We start from the raw sequence: 23234 nt of genomic DNA on the forward strand, positions 1-23234 counted from the left end.
AAGAATAAAAAGTTCAGAACACATTCAAAAGGTGATGAAGTCTGAGCTGTTTTAAAATCATCTCATTTATCAATTGTCAGAGATCCTAGTGTTCAGACTCTAATTAGTTATCAGATATTTCCCCAGTGTTATTGGAAGAAGCCAAAAACAAACAAAAGAGGACCCACCAATTCATGCACAAGACAGTAAGAGATACACTGCTTTCTGTACTTGGGACCTTTTTCCTCCAATTAAACTTTCCTTGTAAAAATCGTATTACCTTCGACTACTTGATGATCCAGCCCGATTACCTGGGCCATTACTTGAAACAACTGATATTGCATTTGCAATGGCCTCTACAGCAGACAGCCTTTCTGCAAATGTATTTCTTTCTGACCGCTCAGCTTCTGAAACATAAGAGGAAAAAATGAGGATTTAAACTTTGAAAACAACTGATAGTATGGACTGGCCAGTAAACACTAACTCCTCCATGTTAGTGCTTCAATTAATATAGCAGGTAACTTTCTCCAAGACACAGATTGAACTATGACCTTTATTTCTTTATTCTGCCTCATTTCAACAACATAGAAACTAAGTAGACTTAAATTTACCTTTAACTATTAAGTAAAAAAATAAAATAAAATGACTCACTCATTAGTATATCCATCTTAGTTTATATGTATGGTATTTATAAACAAATCTTAGGAATTCTTATGAAATAAAAATGAAACTTGCAAATCACAATTCAAAATGCACTTACCACAATAGCATCAGCAGAATTCAAAATAATTACAAAGTTGCACTTAAGTTCTTCATCATTTAGGCAATTAAAAACTCCATGGCCAAAATAAAAAACCACCTTACTTTTCAGGAACATGCAACAACCCAGTAACTTATTTTTTTTTCCTACATTCCAAACAATAGGACAAACATTTCTGTTGGCTGAGAACACCACATTCCTATGTGTAAATTCATTTCGGGGAGGGAAGAGGTGGTTGGAGAGACAGACTACTCAGCAGTTAGGAGCACTTGCTCCTCTGACAGATGACCCAAGTTCCCCAGCTCACATTCACCTGCAACTCCATCTCTTGGAGATCCAACATTTCTGGCCTCCCCAGCACTGGCACACACGTGCACAGATGAACATACATACATATAACTTAAAAATGAATTATTCTAGGGAGTAGAGAGATGGCCCAGCAATTAAAAACACTTACTGCTCTTCCAGAGGACCAGAGTCCAGTTCCCAGCACCATGACTCACAGCTGCCTGTAAGTCCAGCTCCAGGGGATCCAATGCCTCTGGTCTTCTCAGGCATGTGTACCCAACCATGTGCACATCCACAGACACAGACATGTACACTTAATGTTTTTTTAAAAAAGTCATTTGTACTTATAAAATTCGTTAAGTTCATTTACTGTCAACATACTCAGCTTTATTATTCCAAGAATTAAAGACAATAAAAACAAACTTACCACTGGCTTCCGTATCTAACCCTTAGAATTATTTTTACCACCTGACAAAGTCAGACCTTCCAAGATGATATAAAATAAAGTAAAAAGTGCATATGTTCTCTACAGGAATTTGTCAATTTCTCTTCCTAAAGTTCTTTCCGAGGCCTTGTTTTGGTTCTGAGTCTTACCCTCTTCTTCCTTAGTTTCCTTATTGCTAGTTGGAAAGCAAACTGATACACAAGCATGCAGAATGTTCCGATTCCCATCACATCTGTGGCTGATGAAGGTCTGCAGCATCTGTAGGTTCTGCTCTAAAACAACTGCTTGTTCAAGATTCATGAGATACTGTCGGCAGGCCTCATAGTCACAACGGAGAATATGCTGCATTAAGGTTTGTTTCTGGACTCAGGCAAAAGAGGGGAAAAAAAATTCAATGAAATGAACAGTAAACATGTCCAAAATTATATACATCAAAAATGCCTCATGGTCACTATAATGTAATCAGATCTTCAAATAAATAGAAATTGATTGCAAATGGCCTAGCAAAAGTGGCTGAACTCATCTGTATTCTGGAAGGATAGTGTCTAAGTGACAACTGAAAAGAGTAGAAACTTTCTGTGAAACATGCTTAAGTAAATGTTTTCAATTTTCAAAACTACCTCAACTTTGCAGCTAATGGAAAACCAGTCATACATCTAGTAACTGAATGGGATTGCCTGGGGTATGATAAACCAGTGACACCCTGGTATTTAAACTGGTATCTACTCAAGCTCTCAAATTAGAACACTAGCAATTAAGCAAAGGATGTACATTTTATTCCAACTTACTTATTCTCACCTCATGGTTGTAAAAGTCACACTTCAGGGCCCAGGAGAAGGCTCAGTAGGTCAAAAGCACTTGCCACCAAGTCTGACCACCTGAGCTCAATCAATCCCAAAGGCCCACGTGGTGAAAAGAACCAACTCCCATAAGCTGTCCTCTGACTTCCACATGTACCTCCCAGTACCACGCCCCAATCATATACATACATGCTGTGGGATGTTCTGTATGGCAAATGTGTTGCTGATTAGTCAATAAATAAAACACTGATTGGCCATTGGCTAGGCAGGAAGTGTAGGCGGGACAAGGAGGAGAATAAAGCTGGGAAGTGGAAGGCTGAGAGAGAGAGAGACACTGCCAGCCGCCATGATGACAAACAGCATGTGAAGATGCCGGTAAGCCACGAGCCATGTGGCAAGGTATAGATTAATGGAAATGGATTAATTTAAGCTGTAAGAAAAGTTAACAAGAAGCCTGCCACGGCCATACAGTTCGTAAGCAATATAAGTCTCTGTGTTTACTTGGTTGGGTCTGATTGCTGTGGGACTGGCGGGTGACAGAGATTTGTCCTGACTGTGGGCAAGACAGGAAAACTCTAGCTATACATACACAATAATAAAGGTGTATATTTATGCTGTGGTACATGGAACAAAAAACTTTGAACTCTTTAGGAATTGTGATAGGGTGCAATTTCCAAAACAGAAAATAGATCTAACTATCAAAGACATAACAGTGCTCCAAGGTGTGCACAGAAAATATCATTGGCTGTCTCACAGCACAAAGAAGTACTTCAGGGGGTAGAGAATTGGCTCAGCAGGTAAAAGCACATGATGCTCTTGCAGAGAACCCAGATTCAGTTCCCAGTACCCACAGCCCTCTGTAATTCCAGTTCCAGGTATCTGACATTGTGCTCTGGCCTCCTCAGGCACCAGGAATCCACATGCTGCACAAACATGCCTGCAAACACTCATATACATACAAAAACAAATCTTTTAAACAAACAAACACAAAAACAGTACAAAGTAAAAAACTAAAGATATGGAACATTGAATAGAATAGAAAGCACTTGTTTTATCTTAAAAAGCAAGCTCATTATTTCTAACTTTTACTAGAAACAAGCAGGTATGTATGGGAATACAGAGGGACAAGGACAATCTGCCAGGAAACTGCCTCAATAAAGTCTCCCTCCCCCAACTTTATGGGGAAGAAGAGAGGCCACTGTCCACATGAGAACGTAAATCTTAAAAGCACTTGGGACATGTGAGAAAGGCTGCTCTCACTGTGGAATAACTACCACTCGGGGCGAACTTCCGCCACAATGCTCACAAGTCTCTCTAAAACCCAAAGCACAGCACTTGAGCAACACACGCTTTTTCATTTTGTTAGTACAGTGCTATGATACACAGCCTACTCGTCACTTGGTTGGCATCAGCAACTCTACAGGAGTTTTCATCATCAACCTGCTAGACCTAGCATGGCCTCACACTATCAGCACCATGCTTAGCTATGCTGCCCTAGAGCAAAAGGCACAGGGGATTAAAACCAAAACCAAACAAATCTGTAGCTCTGCTCACGCCACATTCAAATCACCGCATTTTGTTCTGTCTCTTAGTTTTCTGGCGTCTGTTTTTTCTTTTTCATTCTCCATTGTCCACATGGATGTGTGACCACAGACCCCCTCAAGGTCACATGTCTAACCCTGACCTCCTAAACGTCTTTAGAGCTCCTCCATAAATAAACAGCAGCTTCTTCTTGGAAACCTTCGGGCTGTGACGACACCTCAGCAGTTCACGGTGCTTTGTCACGGAATCCTGACAACTCTTGCTCCACCTTGAGATCCCAAATAAGAAGAGAGCCAACGCCACAAAGCTTTGAGTGCCGCCCTCCAAATGTGCTCCATGGCACACACACACACAGACACACACACACACAGAAAAACCTTTCGCTTTCTTTCTGAATTTGATCTCTTGCATTTAGCCATCAGCAAATTTTGCTGATTCTACTTGCAAAACCAAAGCTAAGATATCCAGAACCTTAAACCTTTTAGCCACAATTCTGCCTTCTGGTCAAGTCACCAAGCTGTCCAACACAGCCACTTTAAATACCTCCTAACCCCATCTCTCCATCCCCCCTTTGCCTAAATCCACCTCAGCTAAAACTGCAGAGTCTAGTGATGTCACCTCCACTTCTACAGCCGACAGCCATTTAAACGGAGCAATTTCACCTCCACCTTTACTGCAGCTGTTCCTATCACCGCCACAAACACATCACTTACAGCTCTCCCTTGACTATTACCATCCAGAGGTCATAAGCTTTTCAGTTTCTACTTCCTTCAAGTCTATCAAATCTGTCCCTCTTTCCCATTTTCAAGAGTTCAAGTTTGCTTTGTATCTAACTTGGACTATACACTAGCCTTTATCTGATTCTTTAAACATCTCTTTTCTGTCCATTCTTCCCTAAAACCCCAATAGTTTGTTACTAATTTTTAAATAAAAATGCCGTTCACGACCTCAAAATTCTATTGGTATTCAGTTCAGGAACCTCAGGCAAGGACACAAGCCACCCTGTGTCTGCCTATCTAGGCTTACCACCTGCTACTCTAACCAACACAATCCTCACCTCTTGGCTAAATGCATTTTTCTAGCATTAATGGGATTCTTAAAGATGACACCTGGAACCACAGACAGCAATCCCCTCTCTTGCCCCTCTCACAGAGACCACTTCCTCAAGTTTTCTCTACAGTCAGTATGATCCCTGACCACTGTGCTATCCCAACAGCATATATGCCTTTATGTTTTAAACAAAATTATACCATAATCACTGACTTTTCTTGTCTCTGCTCTATTAATAAACTATTTTATCTTATAGGGAAGGGACAAGAATTTTCAAGATATCAGTATTTCTTCTGAATTAAAATGCCGAGTCTATTTTCCAAAGTTAAATTACCTCTACAGCCATGATGATAATAGCAGCTTTCTTTTTGATTGTTGAATTAGCAGGAAGATTTATTAAAGAATGCACACCCATCCCAAGACTGCTAATTGGTGGAAGATCAAGCCAGTCAGGATCCCTGATTCCTCCCATGCAATCTTTGGCCATTGGGTAGATAGTACCATTTCCATCTCGAAGAATAATAGGAGATTCCTGCAATGAATGAAAAATAATAATGCTTGATCCCAATCAAAAATGATTATTCAAACCTACTGTGACCATGCTTGCCAAAATTCTAAGTACTTAAGAGGATAAAATATAACAGGGTGAGCAAGAGTTCAAATTCAGCCTAAGGTAGAGACCCTTATCAACTCTCCCTCTCAAAAAAAGGAAAAAGAAAAAAAAAGGGAGGGGGGGTGAGAATAAATATTGACTTTACAATATGTGTATTTATTTTCAAATAAACTACTCTCATAATAGAATGTGCTCAATATTTTTAATTCTCTAATAGGCAAACCCTAAGTGGTACAATGCCAGTCTTGTATCTGCTCTTAAAAAGTAAAATGGACTCTTACCTGTCCAGCAGTGAAAATAGCTACATTCCTCTCATTCTGACCAAGAAAAGCAGTGCTGCTCGTCGGGAAATTATTTTCTTGTTCGGCTTTTCCTGTAGCAAGATCAAAGATACAGTACCGTACCCAGTTTCCTGTCTTCAAAACAGCGTGGACACCTTTCGAAGACACATAAATGAAAAGAAAAATAGAAAAACCTTACACATTGGCATCTACTAAATTTTAACCTCTACAACAACAGTTGTGAATAAATCAGCCACATTTAATGTATTATGCTGCATGTCGGGGCAAGAACTGTTAAGTCACCAAACAACTTTATCCCATTCCCAGAAGCAGCAGATGTAAAGTGGAAAGACCTGACCTCACCTTTGGAGTCCACATTCACTGCTAGGATTTCAGTCTTCTCTGGTATGCACAGCTTTTTAGGGGTCCTCTGAAAACAGTCAGGAACTTTTGGTGTGCCACCAGTTTTGACAACCTGCCAACAGCAAAGGGAATTTTACTCTCACTGTAACAAACTCGGTGAGTCCGTCCCAGAATTCACTGAGAAGCCCTGTACAAATACCTGCAGTTCATCAATTCTAAGTAGCCTGCAGTCCTGCAGGAGCGAAGAAGGGTCAGCATCCGGGCCAGAGCTGTTCGGACAGTTCGTGTTACTGGATGTTCCTGGAAACTTTACAGCAACATAGGCACCGTCCACCTTTAGTACCTGGAAACAAGAGGCAGATACAAAGAGTAAACACTAAAAACAGTTCCTATGAAACTAACATGCACATTCTGCTTTCCAAACTGACTTACTACTAAACACTAAAGACACTTAAGTCCTTATAAGTACGCATCCTCAATGAGCACTACGCTGTGACATTAACCTGAGCCTGCTGGCACACCCACATTCAAGACTAAAAGAGCCACTGCTGACCATGGTCACGAGTGGAGCCATCTACTCACCAGACCTCTCAGCTTCCTTCTCTATGACTCTAAGCAGCAGACGTGATAGAACGTTCTGTTTCATTTGTCATGTATCCTAGGCTGGTCATCACTATGCAGCTAAGTGGGACCTTGAATAATTTCTGGATCCTTCTGCCTCTACCTCCCAAGTGATAAGATTACAGATAAACCCGCCCTAGCCCTTTTTGCAATCATGTAGGTCAGAAGCCTAGAAAATTGCAAAGCTCTTCAAATGGGATTAGCATGACTGAGGACATGGCATATTATTATTGTTGTTGTTTTATTTAGTATGTTTTTAAATTTCCAGATACGTAACTTGTGGCCATACTCCTGTCAAACTGGGGATGGGGTCATATGCAGACAGACAAGTCAGGACATTTGAATCTCACCTCTTCTACTTAATACTTATGAGTTTAAACCAGTGTGAATTCAAGTGAAACTAAAGTTAATGAAAAAGCCTTCATAAGAAAGGCCTGGCCGGGCGGTGGTGGCGCACGCCTTTAAGGCCAGCACTCGGCAGAGCCAGGCGGATGATCTCTGTGAGTTCGAGGCCAGCCTAGTCTACAGAGCAAGATCCAGGAAAGGTGCAAAACTACACAGAGAAACCCTGTCTCAAAAAACCAAAAAATAAATAAAAAATAAATAAAGGCCTGTATAAATTGTAGATGTTGGTTTATCATCTATTTCCATTATTTACAAATGAAAACCATATTTTCAAAGGTCATCCTATTTTATAAAACTATCAAAAAGCAATTAAAAAAAACCCTCCTCACTTTGCGGATTTTCTCTACTTGTAGGAATATTTAAAATATGGACCAAGGACAGAAGGATCAATTAATAGCATTCAAGCAAATGGCTTCTATTTACTTGGCTTCTTCAAAGGACAATCTTCAGGAGGAAAAGAGGAGAAAACACAAAGTGATTCATATAGAGCAATGCTTAATGTTACCCATCATCTCCGACTGCAGTCTCACAGCTCCAGTAATGACTGTATCCAAAGCAACTTATCGGGGCAGCAGAAACAGCTTAGCAGCCGAGAGCACATGCTTCATCACAATAAAGACTAGTGCATATGGAACACAACTAGTGCATCCTGCAAGGGCCTGGAACTCTAGTTCCAAGGGATTCAGCACCCAGGCACACACACACACACACACACACACACACACACACACACACGCACGCACACACTCATGTGAGTGTACATACACACCTCACAAATAAATAATCTTACTTCAAAAAAAAAAGTAATATATCTCTCAACTTTTTTGTACATGTAAAATTATCCCAAATTAACCTAAAAACAAAACATCACCCTCCAATACTCAAGGCATATGTGATGGCTATTCTTGGTGGTCAAAACTTGACTGCATCTGGAGTTAACTAAAACTCAAGGGGCTGGATACACCTGTGAGGAATTCTTTCTTAATTAAATCACTTTAAGTGGGAAGACCAACTTTTAATCTGGATCTTTGCGCTGAGAAGCTGCCCCTGTAATCCAGATCTTTTGAGGGAGGAAAAGCCCCCTTTAATCTGAGCTATACCTTCTGCTAGCAGCCTACATAAAGGATAGGGAAGAACAAAGCTCTTCACTTGCTTGCTCTCACTGGCAGGCTCTTTTCCTTCACTGGCATTAAGGCCACTTCTTCACAGGATTTCCAGTGCAGACCTGCTAGGAGCCAGCCTCATGGACTGAACAACCACTGAATTCTTGGACCTTCCATTGGTAGACAGCCATTGTTGGATTAGCTGGACCACAGGCTGTAAGCATTCTAATAAATCCTCTCCCTCTCCCTCCCCCTCCCCCCCCCTTTCTCTCTCTCTCTCTCTCTCTCTCTCTCTCTCTCTCTCTCTCTCTCTCTCTCTCTCTCTCTCTCTCTCTCTCAGTGTGTGTTTTATCAGTTATGTTCCCCTAGAGAGCCTTGACTAATACAGCAGAGCATCATCTCTTCACCGTCAGTGACACAAAATTGAGACTAAAGGAACCACAGAAGGAGAAAATCTAAAGGCTGCCTTGAAGAAAGGGGTCTCAGACACTAACCATCGAAATCCTCAAGTAACCCAAACGAGGCAGTCAGTAACTAACTCTCATCTATACTGAACAAACCTTGCCGACAGGAACATTCTTGACATCTTCAACAAAAACAACTTCCCGTAGAGACCACTGCTCTTCGTTCACCTTTTCCTCTTCCTTCGGGGCAGGAGTTGATCGACGTCGTTCTTAGACAACAACAAAACGTTAAGTACCAAAAAGAAAACAACAAAAAAATCTTTACAGAGTCCATCTAGGCACACCAGTAATGATGTTTGTACAGGAATGTAGAAACCCCCCACTTGAATAAACTATTAGTAAATAAAGAAGGGCTACAATTGGTTACTGCCTAACTATATAACATCACTTACAAGCTGAGATGAGCCAAAATGTGGGCATGCCAACATTTAAAAAGGAGTATATGCTACGTTCTTCTTAAAACCACCATATAACTTCAAAGTGTGACTTTCAAGGAGCTTAAAATCCAAGGCACAGTTCTAAGCATAGCTTTAAAAATTCTATAAATCCTAAGCAAAAGTTGAAATCATGTCATAAACAATATACAAAATAATGAGTCTCAAAAAAGACCCGGAACATAGAGTGGTAGTGGGGTATCTCCTCTGATGACTACAAAGAATTCTACCTGTTTCTAACTATGACTGTCAAAAACATCTGAGACAATGAACTGTAAATACTGTCTTTCCACTTCAACAAAGTTGTACAACAATAACACAACACAACATCTATAAAAAAGGATTTTCAATGTTATTATGTTGACAAGTCAGACAAACAGCACCTGGCTGCTGCTCGGGGCCCGCACAGTGCCCGTGAGACTTCCTGTAGGGCATTGGGGGCACACTGCTGTCTGGTGGGGCCCGCACAATGCCCGTGAGACTTACTGTAGGGCATCGACGCGCTGCTGGCAATCGAGGAGGCGTCACTACAGGTGGAAGCCGGGGATGGCGGAGGACCCATTTCTGTTTTGACTGGCTCCTGCTTACTCTCAGGCCTAAAGTGAGAAAAGCACTCTCCTTATAACTAGAAATAAAACAGAACCTTTCAAACAATTTATTAAAACAAGATTATAAGGGAGGGGAAAGTCTTATTCAATGGCTATAGTCTTAAAATAAGTTTTAGGCCAAATATCAATGTAATTAGGAGGCCCACCTACTTAAAAAAAAAAAAAAACACTAAAATTATAAATCTTACGTATTAGTGCAATAGGCTTAATTTCTTAAAAGAACATATTTTTAGCTTACTGACAAACCCCTGTGCTTCTGAGTTTCAGTGTGCACTTGTAACATCAGAAGAAAAGATATCACAAGTTGATGAACTTATAATCATTACATCAGAATTTTCAACAGCTGTATATATGGTACGAGCACATCATTTTCTCAATGTACCAAAATTTAGCAAAAAGAAAACACTCTTCCACGTTATAATGATGGTAGCACATTGTTATCAGGCTAAAGGCTCCGTAACAAATTTACTGCATAGGAGAAAAGTGAATGTTGGCCTAACAGTAAGGTGGACCATGTTAGAGCTATGTAACACCTAGAAAGAATACACGCTAATGACCCACCCTACCTACTCCACCCACCCCACCTATCCCACCCACCACAAAAAAGGCATCCAGAAAGAATACTGCATGTCATTCTGACCACCATCAAGAACTGTGTAGTTTAGGGCTGGAGGGGTGGCTCAGTCGTTGAGAGTGCTTACTGCTCTTCTGGAGGACCTGGCTTAGCTTTCACACACACAGCAAGCAAAGCACTTGTACATATAACAAAATGTCTTAAAGAAGAAACTGTCATGGACAAAGAAAGCTCAGCAATTTCCCCATTTCTTTTTGTGTGTCCATGCACACAGCAAAGAGTTGAGACATACAGAAGCCCCAGGACTCACTTTGTTTCAATGGTTTTACTGGCTTTTTCCATGCTTTTCAGGCTCTCTGGAGACCGCAGTTGAAATCTACAGCTGTCATTCATATTCCAAACTGACTCCATTAAGACACCAACTTTAGGAATCCCAGCACTGATTGAAAAGGCCACTGCTCCAGCATGATAAAGAGGATTATTTCTTAAGCACACCTAGCAAACAAAAGAAATCACAAGCAGGATGATGTACAAACAATGACAATCAGTTCAAATGTATGCAAAAGTGGGTGGGCTTCCTGTGTTTTCCAACACGAGCTGACACTCAACAAGGGCCTATTACTGTACCCTTCTCATCCAATCATCTGTTCCCACTTCTAATGAACAGTGACATCAGCATGTCTGCTGGCAACACATCATTAAAGCTCACACAGCCAGTGTCAGCCATTCCACTGAAGGAAAAGCCAACAGAAAAGGCAGGAGAAACTGGAAATAGCACAACACTTCAAACTGAAATGTGAAGAAGAAACTGTACTTTTCTGCCTTTCATGCCCCTGTGAGGAGCTATTCCTTCCTGAATTCTGATGGTCATAGGCTCTAATACATGTCTCTATGGATGTTTCCCTCGGAAGGGCCGTTCACCAGCCAGAAGACTCAGTGGGCACTGTAATCTTTTCACTTTAAAAGGAGCAGGGTGTGGCAGCTCAGGCCTACAATCCTAGCACTCAGAAGGCTGAGGTAGAAGAAAAGCCTCAGCAAAGCCAGAGTAGGACTCCTAAATAAACAAATAAAAAGAGTTTAAACAAGCTCAGGTGTCCATAGCCTATACATTTCTCAATGTCAGCTAAACGACAGAACATATTAAAGGACATTGTAGAACTAAGGCTATGCTCTACAGCTCTAAATCGCCAGAGGTTTTGTGGCACTTGTATACTGAAAGCTGGTCTCTAAAGTGACACTGTCAAACAAACCACAATGGTGGCTTAGTTCTCCTGGAGAACAAGTACACATCATCAACTACAGTTTTAGGCATAAATAAAAGGTCTCAAAAGCAAACTTGGAAGAATGTTTTTGCCAGAAACTTTCAGGAAAAGTAATCCATATACCATCTTCCACCGCAGCCCAAACCAGCCACTATGGGGTATGTTCCTACCTCCCTTCCCTTACACCTCTCTCTCCCCAACATTTAGTAACTGTACCTACCTAAATTCACAGAAAAGCGTTCCATGCCAGACATGGAGCTGCATCCTTTCCACCCTAGCACACAGGAGGAACAGGCAGGAGCAGCTCCTTCTGAAGTTTAAGCCCAACCTAGCTTATACATAGCAAGTTGCAAGCCAAGCTCCAGGGCAGTCAGAGCTTCAAGGTGAAATCTCCACCTCAAAAAATAACTACAACTCCCCACAAACTTCCCTTAATAAACTCCAACTTTGCTTCACTTTAAAAAAATAAAATTTACCAGGCAGTGATGGCACACACCTTTAATCCCAGCACTTGAGAGGCAAAGGCAGGTAGTACTATTTGAGTTCAAGGCCAGCCTGGTCTACAGAGTGAGTTCTATGACAGACTCACACACAGAAAAACTCTGTCTCAAAAAACCAAAAATAACATCTAGTAAAAGCTTAGAGACCAATAAATGTTCAATAAAAATACTATAATCGAAATCAGAACATGGATTAATTATTATTAACTGAAATTATGTACTAGCACTTTATTATACTAAATGTATACTAAATGCAAGGGAAGTTAATGATGTCAGCACATCAATGTGTTCTTTTCTGTGGCTCCATAAACACAATCTTAGTTGTACCGCAAGGTACTTTGAGGTGATCTATCGTTCAGCAACATGTTACTAGTTTATTTTACTGAAAACTTTGCCTTTGGGCTTCACTCCTTCCGTTCTGTAAGCCCCAAGATTCTAACTCGGGTCATCACAGCAGAAAGCTAAGCCATCTCGATAGCCCATTTCTACTAGATCCTTAGTATCTTCTCCTTCATTCAACTTGCTAGGCTCTGGCTGAGGCATTCAGAGATTACCCACTGACTAAAGAATGAAAGGAACATGGGGCCTGCAGGAGACCCTACACTTTGAAAATCACTTTCTAATGCCACAGAGCCCTGAAACACCAATCTGTAGAAATGCAATCTCTTCCTGACAATACCCCACCCACAGAGCAGGCTTCCAACCTGCTCCACTCAGACTCCCCTGGGCTGTCAATCACAGTCATGCCTAGCCTATCACCAGGACAACCTCAACCAACATTCCTGGGAGGGTCGGTCACTCCAGGCTCTCCACTGAAAAAGTACTACTACACAGTTCTTACAGCCAGGGTAATACAGGAACTCAGCTCCAGGAAAACCACACACAGACACGAGACTAGAACCCACAATGACAGCTGCAAGAAAATGACATGGCTACGAGCTAGGGATACATGCTACTAGAACCCAGAATATTAAAGGAGCACTCAACTATAAAAATGCTTGTTAAGAGGAACTGCTCATCAAAGGAGAGGGTGACTTCTTTAAGAGAAACGATGCCATTTACAACAGTTGGCTTAATTCTAACCACTTACCTGAGTTCCAACGGTGATATTTGGCATGGAGGAAATACCAGCACTGGATTTAGGCTTTTTATTTTTTGCTCTAGCTTTCTCTAACATTTTCTTCCTTTGACTAAAAGGGACAACACCCCTGAAAGGAAAACCACAGACTGGTCAAGAAAGCAGCAAAGCAGCCCATTAAATCAATCTCCAATTACTTAGCCATCATGCACTGCCGGTACACTGCTTCTCCAAATGTCTGGTCTCAGAACAGTACTCCTCTGCAGCTCCTTCCAGCTTCAGGGTCTTCGTGACTTTGTTAAGAAATAACTGGATCCAGTTTTACTAAAGCTTTAGGACTAAATTCTACAGAAAAAAGCCGGGTGGCGGTGGCGCACGCCTGTAATCCCAGCACTCGGGAGGCAGAGCCAGGCGGATCTCTGTGAGTTCGAGGCCAGCCTGGTCTACAGAGTGAGATCCAGGACAGGCACCAAAACTACATAGAGAAACCCTGTCTCGAAAAACCAAACAAAACAACAACAACAAAATCTACAGAAAATAAAACCAATATTCTTTTTACAAATAACTTTTTCTTACAAATAATTACTTTTGATGATCTAAATTTACTGGTATCCCCCCTGAAAATACAACAAAGAATAAACTTTGAACCTTATAAACTATAAAGTTATATAAATGATGAAGAAAAAAATTCATGCAATGAATATTTAAAATAACATTATGTCCCATAATTTGCAACTGTGTAAAAGCAAAGTACATGTGTACATACATAAGAAAGGATTAAAACTACCTGAAAATACTAGCTATAGCTGACTATACATAGTAGGAATCTGTGTGATTTATTCTGCTTTGTGCTCTCAGGAGGTCTAATAACATGGTTGCCAAGGATACACTGTTTGTATAAATTTATTCTCAGTTTGTTAATGCAACTACTCTGAAGGGAAATTTGTGTCTCTACAATGACCTCAAGGTGATACTCTTCTCTTCAAAACTGCTTTCTATGCAATGAGAACCCTGTGAAAGACACTTACCACCAATATAAATTATTCTCCAGCTGGGCACAGGTATAAAGGGCACAGCAATGTAAAGAAACTATCCGTTCTCCTTGAAGTTCAGAGTAAGTCTGTGCTGTGTGCTCTAACTTAGAAGCCACGGAACTTAAAGTTTCATCCACCCATGTAGCAACCTAAGGAAGATAACAGTAGAGGCTTAAGTAAAAGAAGTCTCTTTCCAAAAGAACCGTGGTCATCAACACTATTGTAAGGCATAATGTATTCTATCAACTCCAAGTCTAAAACGTTTGGAGGCTCACTACAACAAAAACAAGTACTTCAACAAAGCTTCCTGGAGGCTGGAGAGATGCTCAGTGATTAAGAGTACTTGCTGCTCCTGAAGCAAGGTTCAGTTCCCACCACCCACATGGAGGCTCACAATCATCTATAACTGCAGTTCCAGGAGATCCGGCACCCTCCTCTCACCACCCTGGCCACCGGGCATGCACATGGTAAACCATCACATGTGCAAGCAGGCAAAACACCCACCACACATATGAAAAAAAATGTAAAGCTTCCCAATTAAAACGCAAACACTTTCTTCACATGTAAATCAAACCCCTACCATTTCTAAGGCACTAACCAAGACTAAACACATTCCTCTTTGGGAGTTGGGAGAGTGAGACAAGTTCTCATTACAGTTTAGGCTGACCTCAAACTTGAGATCGTCCAGCTTCCAACTACTGGAAGTTGGAAGATCCCCAACTACTAGAAGTACAGTCATGGGCCACCAGACTGTTGCTCTAACAATTTGTAATAGAATTCAATAGCTTTAAAGTCATGCTGATCATCTAAAATATAATGATGTCAGTCTCCAGCCACACCACCCTAACATGCCTAGCCTCATCTGAAGTGGAACATCAACACGTTCAATCAATCTTTGTAGCCTTCTCCTGTCTCTTAGCACTTTCCTCTCTAGCTTTTCATAGGTACTTTCTTCTTCCCTTAATAGTAGAAAGCCACTTTAAACAGTTTTCTAGACAAGCTGGCAGGATAAGGCACCAGTACCCACCAATGTGTGAGGAGAAAACTGATCCTCAAAAGTTGTCATCTTACTCCACACATGTGACACATGCCCACATGCACACAATTATACTAAGTAATTGTAAATAGTTTCAAAGTTAAATTATAGTATAAATTAGCCAACAAAAAATTAAGAGACAGAATTATTGTAAATGTTAAAATGCTTTAAATATGGTCCTACATCAGAATGAAAGAAGCTGAAAAGGGGCAGAGAAGCACGCCACGACTTTAACCATGAGATAAATGTTCATCAATGCAAAATGGTTCCCACCTTGTTATTCTCAGTAGCCACAGTGGCTCTTATGCTGTTTGCAGACAGGAGGACTATCTTTTCATTGGTCAGCCCCAAAACTGCTGCTCGTGGATGATGTAATGAAGGATTCTTTGAAAACATAAGGAGAATGATTACTATTCTTATGTTGTTGCTATGTAGAGTCACTCATTCCCAGATTAACTATAACAAAATACCTGGGCGTTCCTGTAGGGCTCAGACTCACTCCATTTCCACTGATAAAGCTCTCCTTTACTGCTGACAGCGAGAAGCTCAGAATACAGAGCCCCAATGCATGTAAATTTTGTTCCATCCTATAAAGTAAAAATAAAACAAAACTATGAATATAAAAATTGCCAAATTCCTTGGTTTAGACACTGCTTTTAATCACTACAAATTAATCACTAGACTGCTTACTTAGGCATATAAACTACAATCTCAAGATCCTCACAATCCTTGACTCCCCTTCAGAACTCAGTCCTGCTGCCTGCTTCCAGAACATCGCACTAGGACTGTCCTTGCTAATGCCCCTGCCTCCACTTTCAGATAATCCATCCCTCTCTTACATCAAGTCTATGCGAGGAAGACTCTCAGTCTCACCAACTCTGATGTTCTGGCTCTCACCCTGCCTTCCTCTCAGCTCACACCACACTGCACAGCCCAGAACATTGACCAGCCTGAGACAAATGTAAGTTCTTCTTTGCACTGTCACCTCAGAACAGTCCACAGAAAATACTCACTAAGTGTGCTGGATAGAGTGGGGGTGGAGGTAGTAAGACCCTTCCCTGCAGATACTTCCAAACTGCTGAAACCAAATGCCCCTATTCGTTTTTTGTGTTGAAAGCTCATTAATTAAGGGGAAAGAAATGTAAGAGACTAGGATGCAATCATATCTAAAAACAAAATGAGCAATGAATGTAAGTAACAATTGATTATTTTTAACATAAATAACTGACCCATAAAGTTACCAGAAACCTCAAAGCAAAGCTTGCAATAACAGAATCCTCCTTTGTCAGATCGACTACACGACTGACCTGACTTAGGGCTATCTATCAAGGACTGGAAGCACGGGTTACACTTCAGAATATACCAAAAGAGCACTGATTTAAATCTTACCGCATCTGCACCAACCCCTTCACTCCAGGTAACCTTACAGATGGCATCTGAAGATGATGCCCAACAGAATTTAAATTCCTCACATCACCAAATCCTCTCTTCTCTAAACCATGGGCATCAGAAGGCCACCACCTGCTTTCCTTGTAGGAATTGCACCACATCTTACCTTTTATATCTCTCTGCTCTCAATCCTTTAGCTAAAATTTAATATAATCGCCAGGCTGCCACACATCTTTAATCCCAGCACTTAGGAGGCAGAGGCAGGCAGATCTCTGTTGGGTTCGAGGCCAGCCTGGTCTACAGAATGAGCCCCAAGATAGCCAAGGCTACACAGAAAAACCCTGTCTCAAAAAAACAAACAAAACAACAAATTTATATAATGGAATGGCATCAGCAAAGGGGAATCCGAAATCTAGGTCCACTTCCTAAAGTGACGTGATGTCAATTATGTTGTTTCTCTGAACCCATTTTTCACATCTGAAATGAATATATTTTAACAAGTATCTGGGAGGGGGTGTGAACTAATATGCAAAGTATACAGCACAGAGCCTACTATTGCTTAATCAGATTCAGCTGTGACTATGCTGCTCCTCAAAGTTCACCTTCTACTCCCCAGACAGTGACAGCTCCTAGATAGAGGCTTCCCGCAGAGCTCTACCTGTGTTACAGAATAAAAGCCCCTTTCTTTTCTAATCTCTTACCACCTCCCATCTTCCGAGAAAGATCTCCTTCCTACCTCCTTGAAAGGCCACACACAGACATACACACTGAACACAGCCCCTTCTTGTATCCCTTTCCCACAACAACCATTCAAACTAGCCTGTCCTTCAGTCCACTTGGTGATAAACTCAATTCTCACTTAAGCTGTTTCATCTTACCATAGTACTTTCAAGTGCCAAATGGATACCCTACCTATTTTATCCATCTACTCCTACAAACTCTACAACCAGCTGTGTATGGTGGCACACACCCCTAAGTCCTAACACTCAGTAGGAGGACAGAGGGCTCAAGGATAGCCTGGGCTACACAGCTACATTGTGCCCTGCTCTGCGTCCTTCCTCAAACTCCCTCACCACATTATGTGTTTCCTCCAGATCGTGTCACTGTCCCTTATGTTCAGTGACTCTATCAACTAGACACTATTCTTTGAAATACACCACCAGGCTGAGTTGCAGAATTCTCTAAAAGGAAGCAGAGCCGAGATATAATAAACATATTTCAGTACAGGCTTAAGCATTAAGGCTCAGAAGAAAGTAGGCCATACCCAAGAGCATGAGTATGGGCTTCTCAAAGAGTCATGGAAACTAAGACATACCCAACTGTGGTGTGGTCTCCTCAAGTATCATCTCCCACAAGGCCCACCCTCATCTTTGGTCCCCACCTCCACTATTGAGTCCCATCACCCACCAAGTACTAGTGGGATCTGAGAGTCCTCTCTAATCTTCTTTTCTCTCATCAATCTAGCAACCAATCAGAGGGACACACTTCTCAATTCCTGAGTCTCCCTTCCTCAGTCCCTACCAGTCCTACTTTGTTTAAGGTCTTCACAGTTTACTCAACAATCCTATCACACAACTGATTAGATGTTCCTTTTCCTCTTCTTATATTTCTTTCAATACCACCAGTGTTCACTTCCTTAAACACAGACAAAAACCTCACCAACCTCATCACAATCCTCTGTAAGACCTTAGTCACTGAAAATCAATACCTCAATTCCCTGGCAAGTGGACCTCAGCCATCTTCCATCTACTCCAGTCAGTCTACTGCTTCTACTTCCTAAAATACAGCGGCAATTCTGTGGGTTCACTTCTACAAACATACCATGAGCTCTCAGGACTCGGGGTCCACGCACGATTATGGTCAATGCCCACTTTACCTCAACAACATTTAGATGTCACATCTTCTGGGAAGCCTTTCTCCAGTCTCTAAAATGGGATTAGGCATTTCCCATTCAATCCCCAGAGAACTTTCTCCACACCCTCAGTCCGTCACCCTTTACAGTAAGTACTCCCCAATGAACTCCCTGTGGAAGCGCTACATTACTGCAGGCCAGCACGGCACACGGTAGAGCAAAAGCACATCAACCCACTGCGCAGCGAACACATAAGCCTCAATGCCAGTATCTTACGGAAATGCTCTGCTGAGGGCAGTACAACCCCCAATGAACCATCCTAAGCGCAAAAGCACAACAATGGCAAGACCCTCATGGAACTCATTTATTCATTTAAAAACCAATAAAAAATGACTTCCATCCATGACATCCTGCTGTTCACCAGGACTGATCAGAACCTGAAAATCTGCTAGGGATGATGTCGATCACTAAGTCCAATCACCAGCCTAGGGAAGGGACAGGAAAAGCACTTATTTGAATGTCACTGGAAGGTAAGCACGGCATCTTCCTGAGACCAAAAGGACTAGCGGCATCGGAGTCTGTCCTGTGGCTACTCCAGCTCACCCTTGCTTTCCTAACCCTTTTCCTGCACGTCTTCTGTGGTCCTGTCCCCTGTACTCATCTCACCAAATTGCATTTTGGCACACTTTGGACACTTTGTTTTTGTCTTGTTGGCCTGCTACTCACTGTGAAGCACAAGTCGGCCCTGAACACATGGCAATCCTCCTGAGTGCTGGGATCATAGGCATGTGCCTTCATGCCTGAACGGAGCTAACTTTTAATGGACATTTTTTAGAAATTTCTAGGTATCAATAAAACAAGCTTCCCCTTCTAGAATTTGTTTTCATACTCCTCCGTGTGAAAATCATGGTTAAGATGAAGCAACACAGCCAACAGCATGTTCCAATAGCAAATGACTTGGATACCGAGCCAGCTATTACAGGCCAGCCTCCTCTCACCACCATGCAGAGAAACAGACAAAGCACACAACCCCATGTTCAAAGAGTCAGGAGGAACACAAGCACTTATTCCCTAAACTATCTGGAAACATACCCAGGACACTAAGGGAAATAAGGGCTACTGAAGTGCTGACCTGCCCATCCCTTCTGTGGAACCCCAGACAACCACCACCAAACTCATCCTGAGAGCTCGGCAAATGAAGACTGGAAGCATCCTCTAAATCTAAACAGTGTGTACTGTGGTGATATTTTATTTGTGCTGAAATGTTATATTTGTATGTTTATAAATAAAGTTTGCCTGGAGATCAAAGGTCATAGCAGCCATAAAAGAGAAGTCAGGTGGTGGTAGCACTCTCCCTTAATCCGATCACATGGCAGGCAGAGTCTCTGTGTGGTCAAGGACACAGCCAAGCAAGGTAATACAAGCCTTTAATCCCAGTACCAACCATAGAGACCTGGAGGTCTGTATAGACAGACAGTGACAACGAGGAAGTGATGTGGCTGGGCTTAGAGCCAATGAGAAGGCAGAACAAGAAGGCAATAAAAATGCAGGTTAGACAGGAAGAAGCGCTCTCTGGGGAAGCTATGGCATGGTGGTAAGCTAAGGCTAGTCATAGCTATTCACTGTTTCTCTGATCTCTTCGACTATTACCCCTGTATTTGGCTCTGTTTCTTATTTAATAAGACTGCTTAGAAATTTATCTGCATTTGGTGACCATGAGGCAAGAATTCACTAAAAAACCTTTGGTGGCCTTACAAGCCAGGGGTTACAGGCACTGGCTCAGCCAGAGCTGCACTCAAAGTAGCTACAAGTGGCCCGGCTAGCTCAGTTGGTAGAGCATGAGACTCTTAATCTTAGGGTCATGTGTTTGAGCCCCACATTGGGCGCCATGTAGCTAAAGTTTTCCTGGTCCTGCTCGGCTCCCACAGTCCTGCAGCTGCTTGGACCCAAGTAAACACACAGAGGCTTATATTAATTAAAACTGCTTGGCCATTAGCTCTGGTTAACTATTGACTAGATCTTACACTTAAATTAACCCATAATTCTTATTTATGTTTAGTCACGTGGCTTGGTACCTTTTCTCGGTTCTGCCTTCACATCTTGCTTCTTCTGTGTCTGTCTGGCTACTCCTGACTCAGCCTTCCCTGTTCCCAGAATTCTCTTCTCTGCTTGTCCCACCTATACTTCCTGCCTAGCTACTGGCCAATCAGCATTTTATTTATTAACCAATCAGAGCAACACATTCACAGCAATCCACAACAGTGTATTGTCAGAGTCAAAGCAGAGTTTTGTGTTTAGCAAATTTACTAATGGAGATGTGGAATTTATTGCACACCTTTGAGGTTTCAACAGGATGTCCAGCTATTACAGTAAACGGCCACCATGGCTGAGCAGACCTGTATTTCTCATCCCCTAGACCTGTAATTGAGCCAGCTGACATCACTTATTGAACTGCTCCTCCAGTGGAAGTTAGATTTCTAGACATTTATGCCATGTATGTGTATATGCTACTTTATATCCTTTCACTAAACATTTATACCACGATTATGTATATGCTACTTTACATCCTTTCACTAAACATTTATACCATGACTGTGTATATGCTACTTTACATCCTTTCACTAGACATTTATACCACGATTATGTATATGCTACTTTATATCCTTTCACTGCACCTTTCCACTTAATGTCGTCTATGATAACCAATTTTATTCTGGCCTTTCTTTTTTGAAGACTCCACATTTAAGTGAAATCATAACAGCATATATGTTTCTAACTGTTTCACTTAGCATGCTTTCCTCTAATTCTATCCCTTTTGTGATAATAGGAGATTTTGCTGACCACCCCCAACGTGTGTTTGTGTTTGTGTGTGTGTGTGTGTGTGTGTGTGTGTGTGTGTGTGTGTGTGTGTGTGTGAGTGTGTGTGTGACTTATTCATCCATTGACAGACACTATTCTGGCTATTCTCAGGAACACTGCAATGAGCAGTGCACGCCCCTTTGTCAGGTGACTTCATTCCATTTGGGCACACATTCCTCTATTCCATTGACCTCTATGCACAAGGGCACGCTGTGGCACATACCCATAGCAATAAACACAATAAATAAGTAAATAAGTGTGTAAAAAAAAAATTTTAAAGAATGTGAATTAGGTAATTCCCCGAAACTGGAATGAGATATATTAATTTTTGACCTCACGAAAGACTATTTCCTATTTAGGAACCCTAACCAGGCTCTGGCTTCATTGCTGACTGTACCACTAACAGTCATGTGAGCACTGCCAGAGAAGGAAGTCTTCGCATCGATCTGAAGTGCTCAAAGTTTACAGCAAATAGGATACGGCTGGAGAGATGGCTCAGTGGTTAAGAGCTCTGCCGACTCCTCCAGAGGACCCAGGTTCAATTGCAGCACTCATGTGACATCTAACAACCTTCCAACACCCTCTTCTGATTTCCACGGACACAAAGTACATAATACACAAACATACATGCAGGCAAATATACTCGATACACAAAAATAAAAAAAGAATAGTTCAAATACAAGCTATAAAATTCTGATGACTATAGTATACAAAATTAAGACTACCTTCTCATATACTGATAAACTAAGAATGTAGAAACACATTATCCTATCAAAATAATGCACCAGGTGGTGACACATGCCTTTAATCCCAGCACTTGCGAGGCAGATCCCTGTGTGTTTAAGGCCAGCCTGGTCTACAGAGCGAGATCCAGGACAGTCAGGACTACACAGAGAAACTCTGTCTCAAATAAATGATGGATGGATGTTTGAGAGAGAGACAGAGAGAGAGAGAGAGAGAGAGAGAGAGAGAGAGAGAGAGAGAGAGAGAATAAAGTAAATTTTAAAAAAATACAAAAGCTACCAAGTTTAACTTTCAAAAAATCTTACCAAGACTCACATTTCAAGATTAATGTCTAAGAGGCTATAGTCTGTCTGTTACAATAGACTTGGAGCTGCATGGAAAAAGTCTCAACAATCAATACAGCCCCATTATCTAACAAAGCAAAGGCCTCTAGAGCAGTCAGTCACCCTATCCTGTCCGCCTATGAGCCTGCTGACTCTCAAGTCTTCCCTCAGGGAAAAGGACGGCGCTCTGACAATCCAGACAAGAGAAATGCGGACGGCACCATGGCTGGGGGGGGGGGGGGGGGGGGGGTCAAGGGGGGGACAAGAAGGAGTGGGGGCGGGAGGAAGAACAGGAGAAAGGGAAGAACGGGAAAGCGAGAGAGAGCGCAGCGGAAGAGAGGGAGAACTACGGAAAGGTGCTGTGGATGTCTTCTGAATAAATGAAACGCTGATCGGCCAGGAGCCAGGCAGGAAGTGTAGGCAGGACAAAGAGAGAAGAGAATTCTGGGAACAGGAAGGCTGAGTCAGGAGACGCTGCCAGCACTGCCATGAGTACCAACATGTAAGATACCGGTAAGCCACGAGCCACGTGGCAACTTATAGATTAATAGAAATGGGTTAATTTAAGATATAAGAACAGTCAGCAAGAAGCCTGCTGCAGCCATACAGTTTGTAAGCAATATAAGTGTCTGTGTGTTTACTCAGTTGGGTCTGAGAGGCTGCGGGACTGGCGGGTGAGAGAGATTTGTCCTGACCATGGGCCAGGCAGGAAAACTCTAGCTACAGAAAGGTCTACACGACCACACGGGGAGAAGGAACCAGGGATGTGTCCATGTTGAAAGTATTCTAGCTGCCATTCAAAACAGTCTAAAGACAGTGATTAAAGT

The 23234-nt window shown here is 41.9% G+C and overlaps 1 protein-coding gene across 4 annotated transcripts in view; it reads right to left on the bottom strand.

Moving 5' to 3' along the window:
* Nucleotides 1-23234, bottom strand: part of Ubr5 (ubiquitin protein ligase E3 component n-recognin 5) — a 119624-nt gene that overhangs the window by 44791 nt on the left and 51599 nt on the right. For all 4 annotated transcript variants that reach the window (XM_052747642.1, XM_052747643.1, XM_052747640.1 and 1 more), the window contains exons 10-22: nt 15711-15827; nt 15514-15624; nt 14199-14353; nt 13183-13300; nt 10641-10825; nt 9635-9744; nt 8811-8923; nt 6321-6464; nt 6122-6233; nt 5759-5913; nt 5199-5396; nt 1622-1832; nt 260-386 (exon numbers count right to left, since the gene is read on the bottom strand). In XM_052747642.1, coding sequence (XP_052603602.1) covers nt 260-386; nt 1622-1832; nt 5199-5396; nt 5759-5913; nt 6122-6233; nt 6321-6464; nt 8811-8923; nt 9635-9744; nt 10641-10825; nt 13183-13300; nt 14199-14353; nt 15514-15624; nt 15711-15827 — 1856 coding nt within the window. The remainder of the gene's footprint in view (nt 1-259; nt 387-1621; nt 1833-5198; nt 5397-5758; nt 5914-6121; nt 6234-6320; nt 6465-8810; nt 8924-9634; nt 9745-10640; nt 10826-13182; nt 13301-14198; nt 14354-15513; nt 15625-15710; nt 15828-23234) is intronic.

Source organism: Peromyscus californicus, unplaced genomic scaffold (assembly GCF_007827085.1).
Source record: "Peromyscus californicus insignis strain IS unplaced genomic scaffold, ASM782708v3 Scaffold_20__1_contigs__length_68692818, whole genome shotgun sequence".
Lineage (NCBI taxonomy): Eukaryota > Metazoa > Chordata > Mammalia > Rodentia > Cricetidae > Peromyscus > Peromyscus californicus.